At 39.3% G+C, this 20,064-nt stretch overlaps 1 protein-coding gene across 1 annotated transcript; it reads right to left on the bottom strand.

The window, feature by feature from the left end:
- Positions 1-266: 266 nt before the first annotated feature.
- On the bottom strand, positions 267-15,450 carry PSAT1 (phosphoserine aminotransferase 1). Its single transcript, XM_075726795.1, has 9 exons — positions 15,391-15,450; positions 13,022-13,082; positions 11,763-11,832; positions 10,428-10,633; positions 8,629-8,801; positions 7,402-7,571; positions 3,744-3,872; positions 1,003-1,140; positions 267-372 (listed from the first exon to the last, which is right to left on the bottom strand). The coding sequence occupies exons 1-9, from the start codon at positions 15,448-15,450 to the stop codon at positions 267-269; spliced, it is 1,113 nt and encodes a 370-aa protein (XP_075582910.1).
- Between the last annotated feature and the right edge of the window lie 4,614 nt (positions 15,451-20,064).

Raw genomic sequence — 20,064 nt, 5'->3', positions numbered from 1 at the left:
ACTACTCATGTTTTAACTAGACATTATGAATACTGTTTTGCAAATTCTGGAACCAATCTTGATCAGTCTGGGGATCCTCACCTTCAGTGAAGCCAAGGCTGCCAAGTCATTGCAAGATTGGGCCTCAATCCCATACACTTAACTAAAATAGCTACAAGAACTAAAAGAAAATATAACTTGTGTGCTACAGCTGTACAGTATCACAGTAACTGTCAGCTTTAGCTTTTATTTCATAAATGTGTGGCATGGCTCTAGCCCATGGGCATTTATGACTGATGCGTCTGCATGAAGCTTCTCATGAATGTTGCAAGCTTCTGAACATCTTCTACTGTCACCGCATTATATAGAGAGGCACGGATTCCTCCCACAGATCTGAATTGAAAAGAGGAGAGGAGAAAAATAGAAAGGTTTTGTAAATTCTAAAAAATACATTAACATCCACAGATATTTAAACCTACCTCTACTCCAAAGGGATAAAATTCACATTTTGTATGAATGAGAAGCAACATTTAATTCCTCAAGGCAAGCCTGCAATCTAGAGAAACTCAGTATTTATTAGTTAGTTACAGCTCCAATGCTGTAGCCTTGTAACATCAAAAAGGCTATCTTTTTTAATCCCACAAACACCACCAAACAGGGGAAGGAACTCTTGCAACCAGGCAGACAAGCTATGTAATGAAACGCTTTATACAAGGACAGAATCTGACCTCAAGAGTCACATTCTTTGGCATTTGCACAGAGCCAGATTCTTCAAATTGGAGACGAAAGCAGAATTAAGGAGAAAGTTATCTGAGCCCCACCACACCTAAGTAGTAGTTGAGCCACCAGCAGTCTGTGATTAGCTTCTCTAGGCTGCTATTCTCAAGTGATGCCAAACCAATATGAGGAACAGCTTGTGAGTGAGAAAGGCTGGCAAGTGAATGCACAATGCCTGCTGCTGCTCTGTCACTGTAGTAACAGTTTATTCTGCATAGGAAAGGGATTCATCTGACTAATACTTACCGATGCCCTTTCAGAGATATCATGTTAAGTTCCACAGCTTTCTCCAGAAATTTCTTTTCAAGTGCTTCATCACCCTTGATACTGCCAATACGGAAAGGGACATTCATTCTGCTTCGGTTCTTCTTCTCCACTGGACATCTAGAAAAGTTGCAGAATGTAATGATTAACCCATTTTACGCTAGGTTTACATTTTCAGCTATATACAATTTCAGAAAGTGAATAATTGCATCTGTTTATCACCAAAGTCATTCCTCCATAACTGAAAAGATCATCACTTCCTGTGAAAGAAAGCAACGTTCCTTTTTTTAATCAACTATAACAACAGTAACAGTAAATGGAAGGCTTATTAACCCTTCCTGACATACTCAAAATTGCCTGAGAGGAATGCACAGGAGGCTTGTAAACAGGTCTAATTTAAAAAAACATAATAAAACCCACCACACCACCCACAACAGTCTCAGTTACATTCCCCAGGGTAAGTGAGGTTAGTTACAGTGAACTTCGACTAAGGCTCAAGCAGTTTCTTCTCTTTATCTTCAAAGACTGACATACTCATTTTCACTCAGCTAATCACAAGTGCTACCAGAATTGAGTTTGACTCAGCTAAACAGAGCTAAAGGAAGTATAAGAACACAGTTTAAGGCAATTTTCATGGACTTTAGAGACTTTCATTAGTGGTTTCAGTCCACCTTCTACATTGGTATTATTCAGAATCATGAACATCTCAAGGAAAAAGATCTCTCTAGAACAAATCTTGCATTGCATACATGGCCACAACATGTATGAAGTGCATCACAGCTCTAATCTCTTAAGATTACCTTCAATCTAAAGTAGAAAATTCATGATACATTTAAAGCAAAATTTCTCTTCAATTATTCTGTGAAGGTAAGAACAGGGGAAAAAAGATTTAAATATTTTTCTTTAGTGCTTCTAGTTACAAAGGACATACGAAGCCTCCAGATTTATTCTTTCCTAAGGCTGTGATGTAGATTCTTGCAGAGATTCACTAGGAATAGGTTTTCTCATAAACTGCATGTAAATTTCATACCTATTATTATTCTATTTGACAAAGAATGGGTATCATTCTTTAGTTCCTCCCCTGCTCCTTCGTACAGATGTCTCCATTATGAAGAGGAAAAAGATCAATCATAATATCTGCCTATGCAAGTGTTCTACTTCAGATTTGACCAGGAAAATAGTCTTCAAAAAGGCTTATACTTGTAAGCATTCCCCTGTATAATAATGTATCATATAAATATATTATATAAATATGTAATATATAATAATAACTGTAGCTACACTATAGTTTTTAGAAGATCCAGTTGCTATTAGGCAATCCAATGTAACTCAGTGCACAGACTTTGGAAAGCAAACTGCAAATGGCACACAGCACTTTGTGAAGAAAGTCTCCATTCACTAAATGGCTTGTCACACTGCTTACCCAGTGAAGCATGCCACAGATTAGGTGGCGCATTTAAGCTAGGAAGGCAGCTTCAGATAAGTCTTCCTTTTGGTCATAGATATAGTAAAAAATCCACAGTCTTAAGTGTATTGCTTAGTAAGACGCATACAGCTCAGTTAGTAAAGCTTGCTTTGCCTTCCCAGTTGAGCATTTACCATCCCATCTACATTGCATTTCCCACTCACAGCCTTACAGACCAGCTTGCCAGAAACAGATTTCTATTTGTCACAAAATGTTTTTTCAGGGCTTCATTTGCTTACTGAAATTTATTAAAAACCTTCAGGATTTCAGTAAAGTAAGATCACAATCCTGATCATGACAATGCTAAAGGCAAAGCTGTTCTCATTAACTAAATGGATAAGCAGAATGTATTAAATATTATGATGAAACTACATCCCTGCCAATTAAGGTTGCAGACAGCTTTAATTTAAAATCCAAATTTAATTTGCCCTATCTTAACTTTGACTTGAAAGTTAATTAGGTCCCAAAACTGTTGATTTTATACTGAAAGTAAAGGAAAATATTTTGCAGTTTCATAGTCAATTACTAGTTTGAGCTTGGCAAGTATTAGAATTATTCCAAATCACATCAGCTTTTAACTCTACATATTTTGGGTCCTGTGAGCTCAAAAATACCTTGCAACAATATGTAAAAATCAGAAGGTTAAATCTGCTTTGGAAAACCATCAAAAATTACTGAAGAAAATAAACTGTACATACAGAAAATTTATTACATTTTGACTACATCTAGGTCTAATCTTCCTCTTTCTATTTCAGAAAGTGTTTCAGAACTTTGCACAATTAGCTAATAAAAATGCTCTGCTTGACAGACAAAAAGCAGAATCTTTGACTACTGAAAGAGATGGTAGGAAGAATATGATGCAAAAGTGGCCTCTACAACTTCTTACAAGCCACTTTGTTTTGGCCTGTATTTCCCCAAGAGATTCAGTAAGCACACAAACCAGAACCTGTATATGTTTTTTGTATACTCTTGTCCTAGGGTCCTCCATTTTATTAAGTTTAGCACATATGTTATTAATACGCTTCACAACCAATCTATACAGGATAACCTGAAATAACTTCCTACTGGAATGAGGATCATCCTTGGATAGTTATCAAGTGAATAGTTTGCACAAGTAATTCCTGTAGGATTCCTCAAAATTTCTATATATGGAAAAGGTAACTTTAAAAGTATTCTGCAATCAGACTCTTAAAAGTTATAACTATGTTTGGCTCTGCAACAAATATTGAAACCAAAGCGGAAAAGGATAGCAACTTACACATAGAATCCATTAGATTTGTCTATAATATCATAAATCATTCGTGATTTGATTAAGCTAAGTTTATCCATAGCTGCAGCTCCGCCATTATTCTTTATCCATTCCAGTACCAATCCCATGATATAAATACTGCAAGAGAAAAGCACATTTTTCAGTCAGATTATTTAAAAGAAACAGAAAAAATAAGTCCTGTTTAATAGTTCACAAAATGTTTCAGCAACAAAATGTTATGTTTGGTTTTAGGGTACTTAAGATTAACAACTCAGAATCTGGACTATTTTACAGATTATGACAATTCTAAGCAGGCAGTGTTTTTTGGACATGGAAGAAGTATCCTGAAATTCAAATGCTACACAAATCTGCTGGACCAAACTTAATCCTTTGTATCACAGAAGGAGAAGTCCTGCAGGTTTCCTGCAGCCCTGCAGGGCTCCCAAGGATACCCCCGGACATGCTGCACATACTGCCAGTTCATTGACCACACCACTGCCTGTCCAGTCCTAGAAAGTGCCAGTTAGCGCAAAAGTCTGTAGCATCTACCCTGTGCAGCTGCTCTAGCAAAGATGCAGGGGTGAATCTCAAATGTATGTACATTAATAATGGCAGAAATCTAATCCTATTTTCACAAATGTTAAATAAAAACTATAATCAAATTTCTCTCTAAAAAGACCTTTTTCCCCACATGAACAGTGAAGTTTGGCGAAACAAATAATGGTGTATTACAAGTTGAATGGTAACAAATAATTAAGTGTAAGTAGAGATCTGGAAGCCTACTGGCATCACGTGGCTTGGGACCAAGTACTTCAATGCTAGTTACTAAGTGCAACATAAAAAATCCCCCAGGCCTTTTGCCTTTGTGCTTCTGCTACAAAACACAGCTTGTTCAAGTTCAGACATTTCCCACGACTACAACACTTTACATAATAAACTGTTCACAAGTTTTTATGGCATATTTCCAACAAGTTTTGCTTTTATTAATCCCCTCATTACAGATTCCAAGGGAGTGCTCAGAGAACATTACCCTAGAAGTTTTCCTACCACAAATCTAGCAGGAGGATGTTTTAAACTTTGCTACTTTTAATTTCTCAAGGGATACCAGTGTCAAATCTTTGAACGCTGCAGAAAGACTGCAGAATAACTGAGGTTACAGATTGCCTTTTATACAAAGCACCTTACAGCTTTGAGAGCACAATCTTGCTACATTCGTGACAGCATGCTTTCAACTACCCCAGTGTAAAGGATTTAAGTATAGCCTAGGCCCTTGCCAAATATACAGGGCCACATTCACCTCTTGCCCTCACTTCCCTGAGTGAAGGTTCTTGGATAAGTAAGGTTTAAAGAAGTCAGCCTTAGAGTCATCCACAAAACCCATCCAGCTGAAATTTTTTCTCCTTCTTTCATGTCAGTCAAAATAATGTTTCTGGAGCAATTGTAAATGCAAAATAAACCCTTGGAGCTTGGAAATGAGATTTTTATAGCAAATTCATTGTTAATTCAAGCAAAGCAGATTAAGGTCAAAAAGCCAAGCTCTGTAGCACCAAGAGGTTAAAGCCATTAGCATCATCTTAATTTAATTTAACATCCTGCTGAAGTAGCTTTTGCAGATTCAGTTAATATTTCCTGCCTATTTGCCAGCAAACCATTAGAGAGTGCAAGGAAGAAGAGTAGAGAAAAAGAGAACTAAGAAGCTTTGCCAGTTCCTTACAAAAACTGGAACAGGCATTTAGAGCCAAGCCAAACAGATATGCACCCTGCCAACATTTCAGCCTGTGTTATATTCTGGATTCTGGACTGTAGTCCAATGTGGGTCTGTAGCATGAAGTGAAATCTGGCAAGATAGTGATCAGAAAGGAGAAAGACTGTTAGTTCAACTCTATTTTCTGCTCTCTTAATCTCCCACTACCCTGTTAATGTTACTGACAGGTACTGAGTTACAGCTAAAGCAGCACTTTTCAGAAGTTCTTTGCAATAGCTAAAATAAAGCTGCAGAGTTTAATTTGTTTTGCATTTCAAACCAGAGGAGCAACACTGTGATCAATGCTGAGATTAAGTAGAACTTTGGTTTTTCAAATGGAAATTACTTTGTACTTTGAAAACAGGAATGGCTGGATTTAAAACCTGGCATGTGCAAGCACACAGTGTCCAAAACAGTATGTCTGACTTGGCAGTCAGGAAAATAATCAGTCATGAAATACAGGCTTTATCAATTACTGCGGGGCAGGGGAGGAGGAAGAGACACTCATACTGCCCATATTAGAAAGCTACATTCAGAAAGAAGACAAAAATCTGGAAACATTGTATGGTTAAATGTTGTCTTAGACACTAGCCCTAAGGATATTGGGTGTACTCACCCAGTAGGGCAGACAGGCTGACGGCAAGAGCACATCATTACAGCACTACATACTCTACAGTATGCATACTCCTAGGGAAAACTAGTTGCACATTGTAAAGTCTGGAATAAACATATGCCATATGCTCACAGGATTTACTGTTCTTTCAATAAATTAACTGCTTCTATGTCATTGCAATAGTACACCCCATAGTGAGAATCAGCAGATTCAGAGATAAATTCAGTAAGAGTTTTAACTGATATTAGTTGTAATTAAGTGATGGCATTAAGGCAGGCTTTCTACACAGGAATCACTATACTTTATGCCTATACAGTGCATTTGGTATCTGCTGGACATCATTAGGCAACTCAAGTTTGCAAATTCCGGCATGTACAAAAAAGCTGTAAGAGCTGAGATTAAACATCAACAATATAAGATTGCATTATCATATTATCTGAATCAAGAGAAAATCTTATCTTTAAAAGCAGAAATCATTATTTTCAAAGTAATTTAAAAAACTTCAGGGGAAAAAAAAGATACCTGGTTTGAAGATTTTCTTTTTTAAAATATTCATTTTAGTGGACATTGGTACAAAAATGCTCCAGATTAAGAATGGGTAGATACTACTGGCTCAACACCTAAATATTCCAGTAGGAAAGCACCATTTCACTAGCTATTAGAAGCTAGGATATAGTAATTTTAAAAGAGCAAGCTGTAGTACATGCCAATTTTATGGTCTTGATTGCTAGCAATGATTATGAACCTAGAACAATTTTATTTTTGGATGTCAAGTCAAACACTGAAGCAGTACTTAAAGAAACACAGAAAGTTGCACTACAGAATAAAGCAAAGCAATGACTAAAACGTTGTCTTAAAAAAATATTTTACAGGGATCGGGATCTGGAGGTTCAAATGCTGAGAACAACCTCAGGACGAAATTAAATCAAATTTGTACTGAGTGTTCAAGAAGGAAGACTAAGTGCCAAATTACCTACTTGCAATGATAGAAGCATCACCACTGAATTGACTAGAGTTGTGTTCATTTAAGTCAGAACTGGATCCTGAAACTTCTACGATGGAATTATGACATACAACATTTACTTCTAAAAATACTATGTCCTTCATGGTTGAGTCCCACTAGGCAACATTAGAGCCTACTACAGTCACATGGCTGGACACTTCCCATGTTTTCACAGGAATCATGCAAACACTTCAACATATCAGTGACTTGAAGGCAAATGCTCAACTTCTGAAACTCCCGATAAGAGCAGCAGATGGCAGTGCAGTAGCTTTCTGAATAAGAGATATTAAATAGCAGGGTAAGTTACCTGTAGCATGGTGGAGTGTTATACAAAGAGCCATTCATTGCTTGTGTTTTGTAATCCAGTACTATGGGGCATTCTTTCAGTGCAAATCCCAACAAGTCCTCACGTACTATTACAACAGTAACTCCAGCACAGCCAATGTTCTTCTGAGCACCAGCAAAAATCACACCAAACTTTAAACAGAAAGAAGAAAAGGACTTGCTACACGCATTCACTAGATCTTATAACAGAGTAATACGCTAATATCATTATGCAACAGGCATACAACTCAGATGAACAGCTTTGAGAACATGTTGAAAACAAGCAACTTGCAGGTCAAAGAAGAGTTAAGAGAAGGTCTGATTTTGAAGTGTACTTACAGCTACAGTTTTTATCCCACATATAGACATATCAGAACCATGTATCTTCAATTCAGCTGAGGAAGATCATCACAACGAATTTCCCAACGATTTGCTAAATATTTATTTAGTAGCCACAAATATTTCTCAAGGCAGCCTGTCCCCATTTCACACTACTCCAAGCAAATTTACTAAAAATAAATTCATACATAGATCACAGTATTTCCAGCCAATCTGGCATTTCAGAACAGGCATCATATAATCCACCTGTTCAAAGAGGCAGATCAGGAAAGGCCAGGATGAATGTACTAACAATTGCCCCTTCTTTTTGCTACACACAGGTAAGAAAAGTCAAACACACTACTTCAGTAGTCAGTAACGCTTCCCACTCATAACACACTTTACAAACATAAGCCAGTACTATGTTCTGCCTCTGTAGTATCTATGAATCAGACACAGTAGTTGAGGCTCAGGAAGCTTTAGCAGCCTAAATGGGGTTCCAGATTTTCCATGTAAGAGGCAGGATCAAACGCAGTACCCTGCTATAGCCATGTACACTATCTACAGACTAAATTGATTCAGAAGATATCTTTTTCAGCTACAGCATCAGTGAAGACCACACAGTAAACAAATAATCTTGGACAGCTATTAACATGAACAATTCCAACATAGTTCAATATGTTTTTACTGAAAAAAAGGACAACAGATAGACATTGAAATCTCAAACTTTGAATTTCAACATTCTTATCTACCATCGGATACCCAATTAACAAAATACAGTATCCTAATTTCACTGCTCAGCATCTCTGGCCATCCAGACATTTCAAAGTGCCTAACTATATGCATTCAAGTTTGAAAATGCTTTGTGCAGCCACTGTGTCAAATACTATACCTTGGAAACATCCACAGGTCTGGACAGGAAGTTTGATGACATATCACAAACCAAGACTGCTCCTTTGACATCAGGTACAAAGTCAAACTCCACACCATGAACAGTCTCATTAGCACAGTAATAGACATAAGATGCATCTGGATTAAGATTCCACGTGCTTGGGTCAGGAATGTCTGAGACAGAAAAAAACCCAAAGGTCACCGGAGACAAGTAATTTTCCTGGCATGCAATTTTACTTGAACACAGGACTTCAGTGCAAATCCAGAACAATTTTGCAGTATAAAATATTAAATTATATCTTCCTGGTAACAAGATAATTATCTGCAAAGGAAATATACCAGTGCATTCCCAAAATCAAGTGGTGAACCACCATTAAGCTGGCAAACACCCTTCTGGTTTTCGGCCCTTACTCCTCAAGGGATTTTCATCAGGTTGGCAATCCCAGACTACAAACTACTGCCTTAGGGGTCCAAAACAGCATTTCGGAGGGATTCAGGCACTGGGTCCAAGAATCCTGATGCCTTTGGAACCACCTGAAGCATCCAAATTCTCACTGGCAAAGTTCTCTAAAGCTGTGTTTCTGTGCCTCCCCAGAAGCGTTTCAGTCTTGTCCACACTGAATGCAAGGTTACCTACCTACCTCCCATTTAAGCTTTGCAACTGATTTACAAAACTAATATTTCCTCTGTCAACAGGCAATATACAGGCATGCCCTGACAGCACAGAACAGGTTTCGCACAGAACAAATGGTTGCTCTTCCTTTCTGCTCTCTTCTGAAACATGAGGGGGAAGAAGCTCTGCTATTGCCTCCACCACTATTTTCTGCCTCCCCCCTTATCTACAGCTGCCAAATGGCGAATACATTCCCCTAGACTGGGAAGTTGTAGGTTCAATTCCTTGCTGTGCCTCAGAGGATATAAAATTATCTTTAAAGTTAGTGCCCTAATCACCAGTTAATACATTAAACTCATAGGGGGATATTTTTTGTCTTTCCTGTTGCCACTTTTCCCAGTTCAAATGCTATAATCTGAACCAGAGGGAAGAAAAGTAAGCATGACTAGCAGGAGTAGAAGCCAGCACTCAGATGTCGCTGCTCCAAGAATTATTTTTATATATATCTAGTGACAAATTATACACAAAGTGTTCTTGAAACAGACTCTCATAAAAATTCCCAGTGCCTCAGTTACAGTTAACCTTTTTCTTCCTTCTACACCATGGTCATTCAGATTATGTCATGTCCAGTAACAAGTTTCAAGAGGAGGAATTGAAAATGCTTTTCTATTCCAGAGCCAACTGCCTGTTATGACGCATGGGTGGGGAAGATAAGTATTTGGGAATGCCTGAAAGAAGGTAACAGAGTGCAGGTCTCCCATCTCCTGGGCCAACAAGGTTAAGATCCCAGACATGCTTCTAAATTTCAGAGCAATCTCATTATTGAGTGTACCTGAAACTGGAATACCTTGCAGCATCCCTGCAAACAACTTAAGAACTCAGTTAAACAGGAAAAAAAAAATATCAGCCCACACCATTTCCCTACCGATACACATTTGCTTCTTGCCACTTATTTTCTGGGATCTGCTCAGCCTAGTTTCACAATTCTTTTCCGGCAGAGACTGTTAAGCCATCTAACAGATCTCCCAGTGATGAACATGGAGAGATGTGGCAGGCAATCTTTTGAGTGCTGAGCAGTCAACTCTAACTAGTTAAACATTCAATAACCCAACAGCTGAGTTGGATCAATTTTTAGAGTGATTCAAAACGCCAAGCATTCACATGGGTGGATGTAATCATCAACTTACTTGTATAGGTTCCTAGTTTTGGATGAACGATATTCACTTTGGCATACTTCTCTGCTTCTTTAGCTGCTTTTGCTGACCAAGCTCCAGTAACCACATAATCCGCATGTCTTCCCTCCTTTAAGCCAATCAGATTAAGTGGGACTGCACTGAACTGACCAGATCCACCTCCTTGGAGGAAAATAACTTTGTAGTTTTCTGGTATATTTCTGCATGCAAGAAATAACCATTTATATTATTCCCAGAAGACACAGGATGCATACTACTTGATACGCATTTAACAGCAACTGAGGAAGAACACTGTCATTTTAGAAGACTCTTTGCCAAGAGGTTAGACCGAATCCCATTAACTTACCTCAGCACTAGTCTTGAATAACAACTTAAGTATTAAGAGTAATGCTATACATTTTACTGATGAAAGTTTGCTGAAAACAAGCTTTTTTTTCCCCCCTTGGACAGCATTAAACAAATTCACTCCTGAGTAGCTCTACTATCACAGTACACACAAACTTGAAAGCTATTCTAGCAGAATTAATGCTCACTTGTAGTTTTGTCTATTGCTAGCTTCATGGCTTTTCTGTCAGGCTAAGAACTTCACCGAAGTGCTCACAGTAGAATTCAGCTTTGAGACCCTTCAATTTGCAAGTGCAACAGTACAGTAAATTGTACTTGCAGAACAAATGCCATAAGGAGTTGTTCATACAGTCACAAAAATTACTTGTTTAAATTATTCATTAAAAGACCTCAGTCAATAATTCTGGCTGTGACTGAGTCAAGCTTTTACATGAAATGAGCATCATTAACTACTGTGAGAACATTAATTCTAATATACAATATATTTATTTCAAGCTTCTAAAAACATGTCACACTGCAATAGGAAAATAGCTCCTGATCTGTGATTCTAAAACACATCCATAGAACTTATGTTAGTAAAATCAGACTGATGAGTAATGTACTTATCACCTCTATACCACTAGAGCACTGATTTCTATTGTTTCCACTTATTTCTTGAAGAAAGTTGCTGACTTTCATGAATTCTATGAAGGTGACAAAAATTAAAATTTCAGAAGAAAGTCAACTAGTCAGTGTATAGTAGACACATAAAAGCATCTTAACCTAATAAAAGCCCTTTGTCACATTCAGATAAATCAGCATCAGACAATCAGAAGACCAATGTCTTCTCCATGGCTATTACCCTATCTGACACAGTATGTAAACAAAGAAGAAAAAAACCCACCACATAAACAGGTGCTTTCAAGGAAAGGTCTCCACATTAGTCATTATTGGTGCAACTAGCACAAGCATAAAGCAAAACTAAGCAGGAAATAATTCACTTACAGCAATTCACGCATGAGACTTTCAGCTGTATTTAAAATTTTTGAGAAATCTGAGGTCCGATGGCTCATTTCTTTGGTAGAAAGGAAAGAAATAACATGAAACAAGGCAGTAATACATGAACATGATTTAAAAATTGTGTTAAGCTTTAAGCCTTTTACACTACAGACCCAAAATGCCTGAAGGCTCCCATTCCCAGTTCCAACTCCTATTTTTTTTTTGCTGAGCCTTCCTAAATACCCACACAGGCCTTATACCTCAAGTCTTGTCCAGATCCAGGCAAATCCAGTCCATTCACATTTGGCATCCGCATGACCTTACCACTCCCAGAACAACCACATCTGCATGAAAAAATACTCCCTAGAAAGGTGTAAGTTTTCCTCACTCTAAGAATGTTCTCTGCTACTAAAGCTGTATCAAGTATAGAGTAAGGTACAGGTGCTTGTTTTGTTCTTTTATTTTTAACAAGGCTTCTTCATGCAGTAATCCTAATTAAATGTTAAGGACACTCAATACTAATTCCTTTTATTAAATCCATATTCTTTCTCCCATCTGTAAAAGTGTACAATTTAAACATGAAACAAATCCTGCAGAGACTGCTACACATTCAACTTTTAGCAACCAAACAGTTTCACAGGACCAGTAAAATGCTGACCATCTTCTTGCATAAAATTTTTTATGCAACAAGGGCTGAAAAGCCAGTCAGCTACCCATATGGCACAGAAGACACCTCCTCCTTATGACAGGACAGCATGGCCTTCCTAATGGGAAGGATGCTATACATCAAATACATCTGAAGCATTTTGCCACATAGTATATAGATACCATATATAGTATCTTATATACATATATATGCACACACATGTATAGTATGTGATTATCTGTGGATAGTTGTGTGTACATACATAGTATTGTATAGTTACATATATAAAAATCTGGTGTTATATATATTGCCTATATACACATATATACACACACCCCTGCCCAAATATCAAAAAGTACTAATGTTTTACATATGCTTAGTTATCTTCTTTGTCTCTGGTCCTTTTTTTTGGATCACTAAACATCTGGCTATGTATCATTTTATGGTCTCCTGACAAATAGTAGAAAAGCAGTATGAAAAGGTATTCTCTGGACATACATGTTACCAGAATAAAGTATTAGAAAAGAAAAGGAGACAAAATACCAAGATCAAAAACTCTTATTAACCAATTCGGTTAAACATCTACATTCTGAAAAATACAGAATTTTTGAAGTCTTACCAAGAACACTTATACCGAGTCCTTTGTAGTCCACCAATTCTTTCTGTGCTTCTAATAACACCTAACAAAAGAAAAAATCCACAAATAAATTATGGGAATTTTCCACTATCTGGAGTCACTGATGCACCATGCATATGGCAGCTGTTCCATATTGCAATAACCTGACACTTGTCAAGTGAGATTAGCAGAAGCATAGTCACCAATGTATTTCATTGTATCTAGTAGCTGAAGGTTTTTCATAAGATAGCATAATTAAGTCATATGCTTGTTGTAGAGACCATGTTTTAAGTTATTATTTCAACAGTTACATTTCCAGATTTCAGAATGATTTCTAGGAGTTGGATAGAACTCCCATCCTTTTACCGAATGCTTAATGTTTGCATGTGTACCCTTTCTAATCAACCATCTTAAATCCCCACCCCCATCCCTCCACCCCGTGTTCTTTCACTTGACTTGTGCAACTAGGACAACCAAGGTATTGAGGAAAACATGAAGAAAAAAAAAATCATCTTGGGGAATTGGATACCTCAAGCTGACCCAACAGGACAAGGCCTGGTTTCACAGAATTAAGTCCTGTGCTTTGTGAAGATGAGCCTTCTATATGTTATTGAAAGTTAAGAAATAAGTGAAGTAATTTTGAGACAACCAAAAAATACACATCACTCCTAGGAGCCCTAGTCAGCTAATCTGCTGCTTCAACCTTCCATTTTTCTTTCTTCTCCCACAGCTCTTGCATATCAACAAAGTGGAATTAGGTTGTAACCATTGGATCTGCAGCTTCCAATTTTGGGAGATTCCTGTGTGAGAGCCAGAACATTCTTAGTCCCTCCTAAAGGAAGCAGGAGGAGAGGGACCCCCAGGAGAAAAGCCACCAAAACAAATGCTGTATGCATGTGCCCCAGGATCTGCCAAGAAACCACAAGCTCTGGACAGTTGCAGGAACAAGAAACCTACCTTGCTGAGAGGGTATCTGCATGGCCTGTCAACTGTAACAGCTGGTCATCAAGAGCAGCACAACTGTGCTGCTTCTGATGTTAGAGATTGTGAAGTTTTAACCACCATGTTTCACATGCAAACTTATTCATGCCAGAGGAGGGGGGGGAAAAAGTCAAAAGGAACACACAGACTATTAGAAAGCGCTTGTTAAACTGCTTGATAAAATCCAATTCTGTCAGTGACGTTCTTCACCTGACAATCTGCACATGCCTTACAGCAGACATTTATGATATGCCTTATAATAGCCACAAAGAGCTCTGTCCACCTTCTTGCTTCAGTGAGTCCAAGCACTTCATACGCAGCATCAGCTCACAATCAAAGTGAAACAGTCGAGGTGATACAGTGGTCCATTTAAGAGTATTGCATTTTCAAGAAGGGAAAACAGATTAACAATATGGAGTTCAGCTCTGCTCTCCTCAACCCTAAACCCAGTTTTCAGTATTCTCTGTTGGAGAGTTGGATACTGCAGCAGTTCTAGTAAGAGCCCCTTTCGAAGACAAAGGTTCAAGACAGAACAATAAATTTCTCTGTACATAATCTACAAAGGACATTTGCATAAGAAGAGAGAAGGAAAAAAAAACCCAAGCTGCTGTACAGCAGATTTGTTTACCTAAAGAAAATTGTTGAAGAAATAGCACATAAAATACTGAAGAAAACTATGAAGGAAACTAAGAAAAGAACAAAAAATTTCCACAATACGCAACTCTTAGGTTGAAGGTCAGATGCATACAATTTGGCAGAAACCACCCCCTCTCCATATGTAACTGGATAATCCATGGCTGCTGATGCAACTTTCCAGAGGGTTGAGTCTACGCTACGCTCATTATCATTTTTTAAATAAGCACTTCTCAGGGAATTACCATGTTATTTTTCAACTGACAAATAACATACTCAACATAGCTACCCTTGTGCACCTGAGGACTTGCCTTCTATACCAAAACTGATACAGCCCTTGATGAAGGGCCATATGATCAGATTCAGGAAAAAACCCTGGGAGAGCAATCCTAAAACCACACGAGTGTGCGTTTCCCAAAAAAAAAAAAAAAAACCCCAAACAACGAATTTACCAGGGCATTTAATTGGGTGGAGAGAGCGAGAAGAAATAAGGCTTCATCGCTCCGCAGGTAATTCTTTTTATGCCTATTGAGTCGAGCTTCCCCGGCCCTCGCTGTGCCGCCGGCAGCCGCGGAACCCCCGGGGAGGCGGGCCGGGGTGCAGACGCCGCCGCTGCCCCACCGCCTCGGGCAGGGACCCCTCAGCGGGACCCCTCAGCGCGGCCCCCCCCCGCAGCGCCCGGAGGTCGAGGACACCGGCACCGGCACCCACCCTCGCCCTCCGCAATGCCCCGGGAATGGCCCCCGGCCCCTACTCACGGAGCGCGGCAGCTTCGCCGGCCCGGCCCCGAAGTTGGCCACCTGCCGCCCGCGCTCCATGGCCGCCGCTGCCGCCCGCCCGCCGGGCCGGCCGCCCCCGCCGATATAAACCCCCCGCCGCCGGCCCGCCGATTGGCTCCTGTCACACACCCCCCAGGGGGCGGGGCTTCAGCCCGGCCCGCCCCGCCCATTGGTCCCCACCCCGGCAGCGCCCCGGCCGCCTATTGGCAGCGCGGCCACGAGGAGGCAGCGTGATCGGGCTGGCGGCGGCGCGGGGGCGGGGCGCCGCCGGGCGGGTTGCCGCGCGCGGGGCGGCCTCGCCCCCGCCCCCGCCTCCGCGCCCGCGCCCGCGCTCGCGGCGCCGCCGCCGCCGCCTGTGTCCGCTGCCCCCGCCGCCGCCAAACTGCGAGCGGGGCCTCGGCCGCGGCCGGGTGCGGCCCGGGCGGCTTCTTTCACCCCAAGCAGCCAAAAGTGGTGGACAGCCGTGGAAGGGATTTAAAGGCGCCTCGCCTTTGGAAAACCTCCGCAAACCTTGGCAGGGCCTCGTTGCGCGTAGGGCCAGGGGTGGGTGGGTCGGTAGGTAGGCGGATAGACAGATAGGTGGATAGAGAGGCAGAAAGAAATCAAGAATGCGTGTCCTACAGTAACGTTACTGCGCTTTTTTCCCCATGCAGTTGCTGCTGCAGAGCTGGGACGCTTGTTCCAAAAGTAATCTGCATGAATGCGCAAGAAATTTAAAATAGCAATCCATAGTTACAGTGAATTTCGGGTGACATTTCGTCTTGGAAGAGGTGGTTTCACAGTACCCAAAACGCCTTCATATTTTGCATGGAATTCTTTCCTCGTAGAGGAGCAGGATCCCTGCCTTCTCCAGTGCAAGCAGTATCCACGTGTGTTGTGCACTTTCCCCAGATTGCTATTTGGATTTCATGGGCAGGGAATAAAACCAGGAGAGCTGTGAAACTTAATTAATTCCACGGAATGGATGGCAGAGCCGTGACTTGCCTTGAGGTCTGCCAAATTCTAGGCTAATATCCCTAAATGCTAAACTGTTCTTTCCACAGATACCTTGTTCTAAGTTCATTGAAAACGTAAGAGTTAATACAAGTAAACTGTTGCAACTGAAGGAAAGACTTCAGCTCATCCAATTTCTTCTAATTGTTTAGGTGAGAGACACACTGCCTTACAATCAGTTTTCAGAAGTGATTTTGAAGGCAGTAGCAGTAAATCAGTTTTGACAAAACATGCCATTAAGTATGATTGAAAACAGATGGGCTTTACAGAGTCCCATAATTTTCAAATATCTTGGATGGTATTCACGATTCTCATACGTAGCTGTGTAAAGCACAGCTCTTGAACACCTTAGCGTGCCCAGTGTTACCCGTAAGGCTGACCCTACTTTAGCCCTGTGCATGTTCACCAGGTTTATCATCAACATTAATCATCTGTATACCAGATCTGCATTTTTTTTTCAGAAATGACAGTGTTGATATCCATTATTTTGTGAATACTGAGATTTACAGAAAAGGTCATTTTTCATTACAAATTATTTCACCAAAGAAATACTAACTACTTGAATTTCTTCCTTTTCTTGTCAAGGCAGGTTATACTTGGAACGATAAAAAGCATTTACAGATCACAGCCTGAACTGGTATTTAGTTAATAGATTTCCATCTTATGCAAGTTATTCTGTTTAAAAGATTGTAAACAGAGACAATGGGTTTAGAACAAAGATAATCTTTATTTCAATAATGGCTATAGCTTAAGAAAAACTCACCAAACTTGCTTTCAGACACCAGAACTCTCCTCAGTTCCGAAGAGATATTAGCAAACTTCACAGACATTATGAGCTGCATACATTCTCTTCAAAACACCAAGGTATTTTTAAAGTATGTCTCAGACCACAACACTCAGAACAACTACATTACTTCTAATTATTAAAATTCATTCTAATTAAATAGAAGCCTGAACTGACATGCTCAGTAACAACATAGATGTGAGTACAACATAATTATTTTTACTAGAGTCTTAGAAACAGGTTTAAGAGGTATGGGCTCCTCATATGGGCTTTTCCCAATATTAAACTCAGAATATTGACGCCTGCCTGGAGAGGCAGCTTCAAACTCCAGCTTGTTGGGGTAAAGGTATCCTAGGTAGGAAGGGGTAGTGTAAGCAGTCAGAAATAGTTTAGGTTGGCTGTTCAGGTCAGGAAGCCTGGCTGCCACTATGGGAAGTGCTTCGACATCCAAGCAGGATCAGTCTTGAATCCTAACAGTGTGGCACAAACCACAAGGTAAATTAAAACTTTGGAGTTAAAAGTGTAATTCAGACCTCTGCCTGAAACAAACAGCTAGAACACAAAAATAGAAACTAGGCAAACTGGTGCTGGTATCAGCTCAGAGCACGGGGAGTAAATACCAGGTATAGTAGTTTTTCAGTTCAGGGAAGTCCCATCCTGACCAGAAGGGTCAAATATAGCAGCTCCCATGAGATCAGAGGACAACTGTGCTGGAAGCCTTGCCACCCAGAGCTTTTGAAAATCTCTTTCACATTGTGCATTGCTGGGGAATAAATAAAATTTACGAGGATGTACAAACCAGAAAGTTTCCTGGACACAGAATAGTCCATTTTTGCTACACGCAAGGGATTATTTTGCCTTTACAACTGGAGAGAATGAAGAGAACAGTAAAGGTCACGTCAGAGTTTTGTTTCTATTGAATTGAGATTTCTCCTATTTTAATATTTTGCTATCAGCAATTATGGTTTAATATTTTTATTACACAAAACCCATAAATTCATTACATCAATATTCAGAGTCACCCAATATAAAATACAAGCTTACAAAACCATGACTTCCAGGAATGCTTCTGGCTTCCAGCATTTGACAGAGAACCTGACCCTTTAATGGCCACAAATCCCTGCAGACAAATGTTAATTTGCATAATTAACACAAAAGCAAAGAGAGATATGTTTATGATTATGCATAACTGGAAAAAAATAACAAAAAGGAGGTAACGTAATATTTAAATAAAGTTTCAGAGTTTTCAGTGAACTTTTATAGGGTTCATCGTGACTTCATGTTGTGCTGGACAGAAAAACCTTCACCAACTACTGCTGGGAAAGAATCAGCTCACTCGAGGAGAGCAAGCGCACACGAGTTCTCTGTCTGGTACAATAATGAACAAACTGACGTCATTATTAAAAGACAAATAATGCTGGCTACATAGCAACCTGGCAGCTGTTTCAGGAGGCAGATGGGATGTCTGGTAGAGCAAACTAGTGAGACTAGCAAATTTTGAGACTAGCAAATTTTGGTGGGACCAAAATTTTGCAGGTAGTTCAGACAAGGGTTTGGTGTTATTTTGTTTTTCAGAGATCTCGCTCCAAATATTGCAGTTACAAAGTCTGAAAAGTAGCTCTCGGGAAGCCCAGATGAAGAGACAAAAAATACTTGAGTTTTATAAGTAAACAGTAGCATGTTCTCTAGCAAATAGCTGGCCTATTGATTTCAGGCTTTTATGTCAAACAAGAACACAGACAAATATGTAAAACATTAACTAATAGCAAGAGGTTGAAACAGTTTGTATCTGAACTCAGGGTAAAATGGTTTCACAATCATTTAAAATGTATGTATATATACACACCAAAATATTTTACTTTTTATTAAATTATTCTTAAATATATTTATATATACAAAATTTTTATGTATATATACAAAATATTTTTTGGAAATGCATTTTTAAATCTTTAGTAAAAACTTTGAAGCTTCTGAAATATTCATGATAGCCTTAAAAAATACTTCTCCCCCAGGTAACTTACATCCATTATCTCTACTGACTTCAGATCCAACATTCAACCATGTATAAAGTATGCACTGCAGATTCTCACAGGGAGAGTGCTACACAACAGCACCAGTGACGAGATGGAGAATCCTCATGGTTCTGATTTTAAAAAAAGGTGATTAAGTACTAATCCCACTGAAAAAAATATGCCCATCTAAGTTGTACACTGCCTGCTCAATTTTGTGTTAAATGATGATTTTTGACATAATTCATACTTCAAAAGCAAGTATTAGTAGTATTCAATGTAAAAGTTATTTATGCCACCTGCTTATATGTGTACAATACATAACGTGTTTTAAGTTCTCTATGGTATTTCTAGGGACGAATAACAGATTCGTAACTCCTAACCTCACAAATCTGAACACTTCTGAATTTGTAATTTTATCCGCCATTTTATAGTGATTAGCTTTGGAGTTTTAGTTTTAAAAAAGGGAACACACAGCATTTTAATGCTAAGAAACTGCATGTAATTGTTCAATCAAATCAAAATCACAAGCAAAGAATCATGACTGAAGCAATAGACCTCAAATGTTTGGGAAAATATATAAAAAATTGCATAGATTAGTATATTACCTGCTATTATTCTGAAGTGACAAAGTCTGTATAAATAATGTACTTTCATTGTGCAATTACTTGTGCAATATTGCAATAGCTAAGGTAATCTCATGCTATTTGCTCAGTAGAAAATTTCCATTTGAGGATTCATGAGTTTCTTCATAATTGTCAAGCAACTGGAGCCAGGAATTTCTACAGATCTTCTGTGTTCCAGAACTCTCATGATAGATTAAAAAGAAAGCTACACACTATTTTTTTTTTCCCCCCACTTCAGCCT

This window comes from Pelecanus crispus, chromosome Z (assembly GCF_030463565.1).
Source record: "Pelecanus crispus isolate bPelCri1 chromosome Z, bPelCri1.pri, whole genome shotgun sequence".
NCBI classification, from domain to species: Eukaryota; Metazoa; Chordata; class Aves; order Pelecaniformes; family Pelecanidae; genus Pelecanus; species Pelecanus crispus.
The sequence above is the reverse complement of the archived record's forward strand: the minus strand, read 5'-3'. Positions and strand labels throughout refer to the sequence as shown.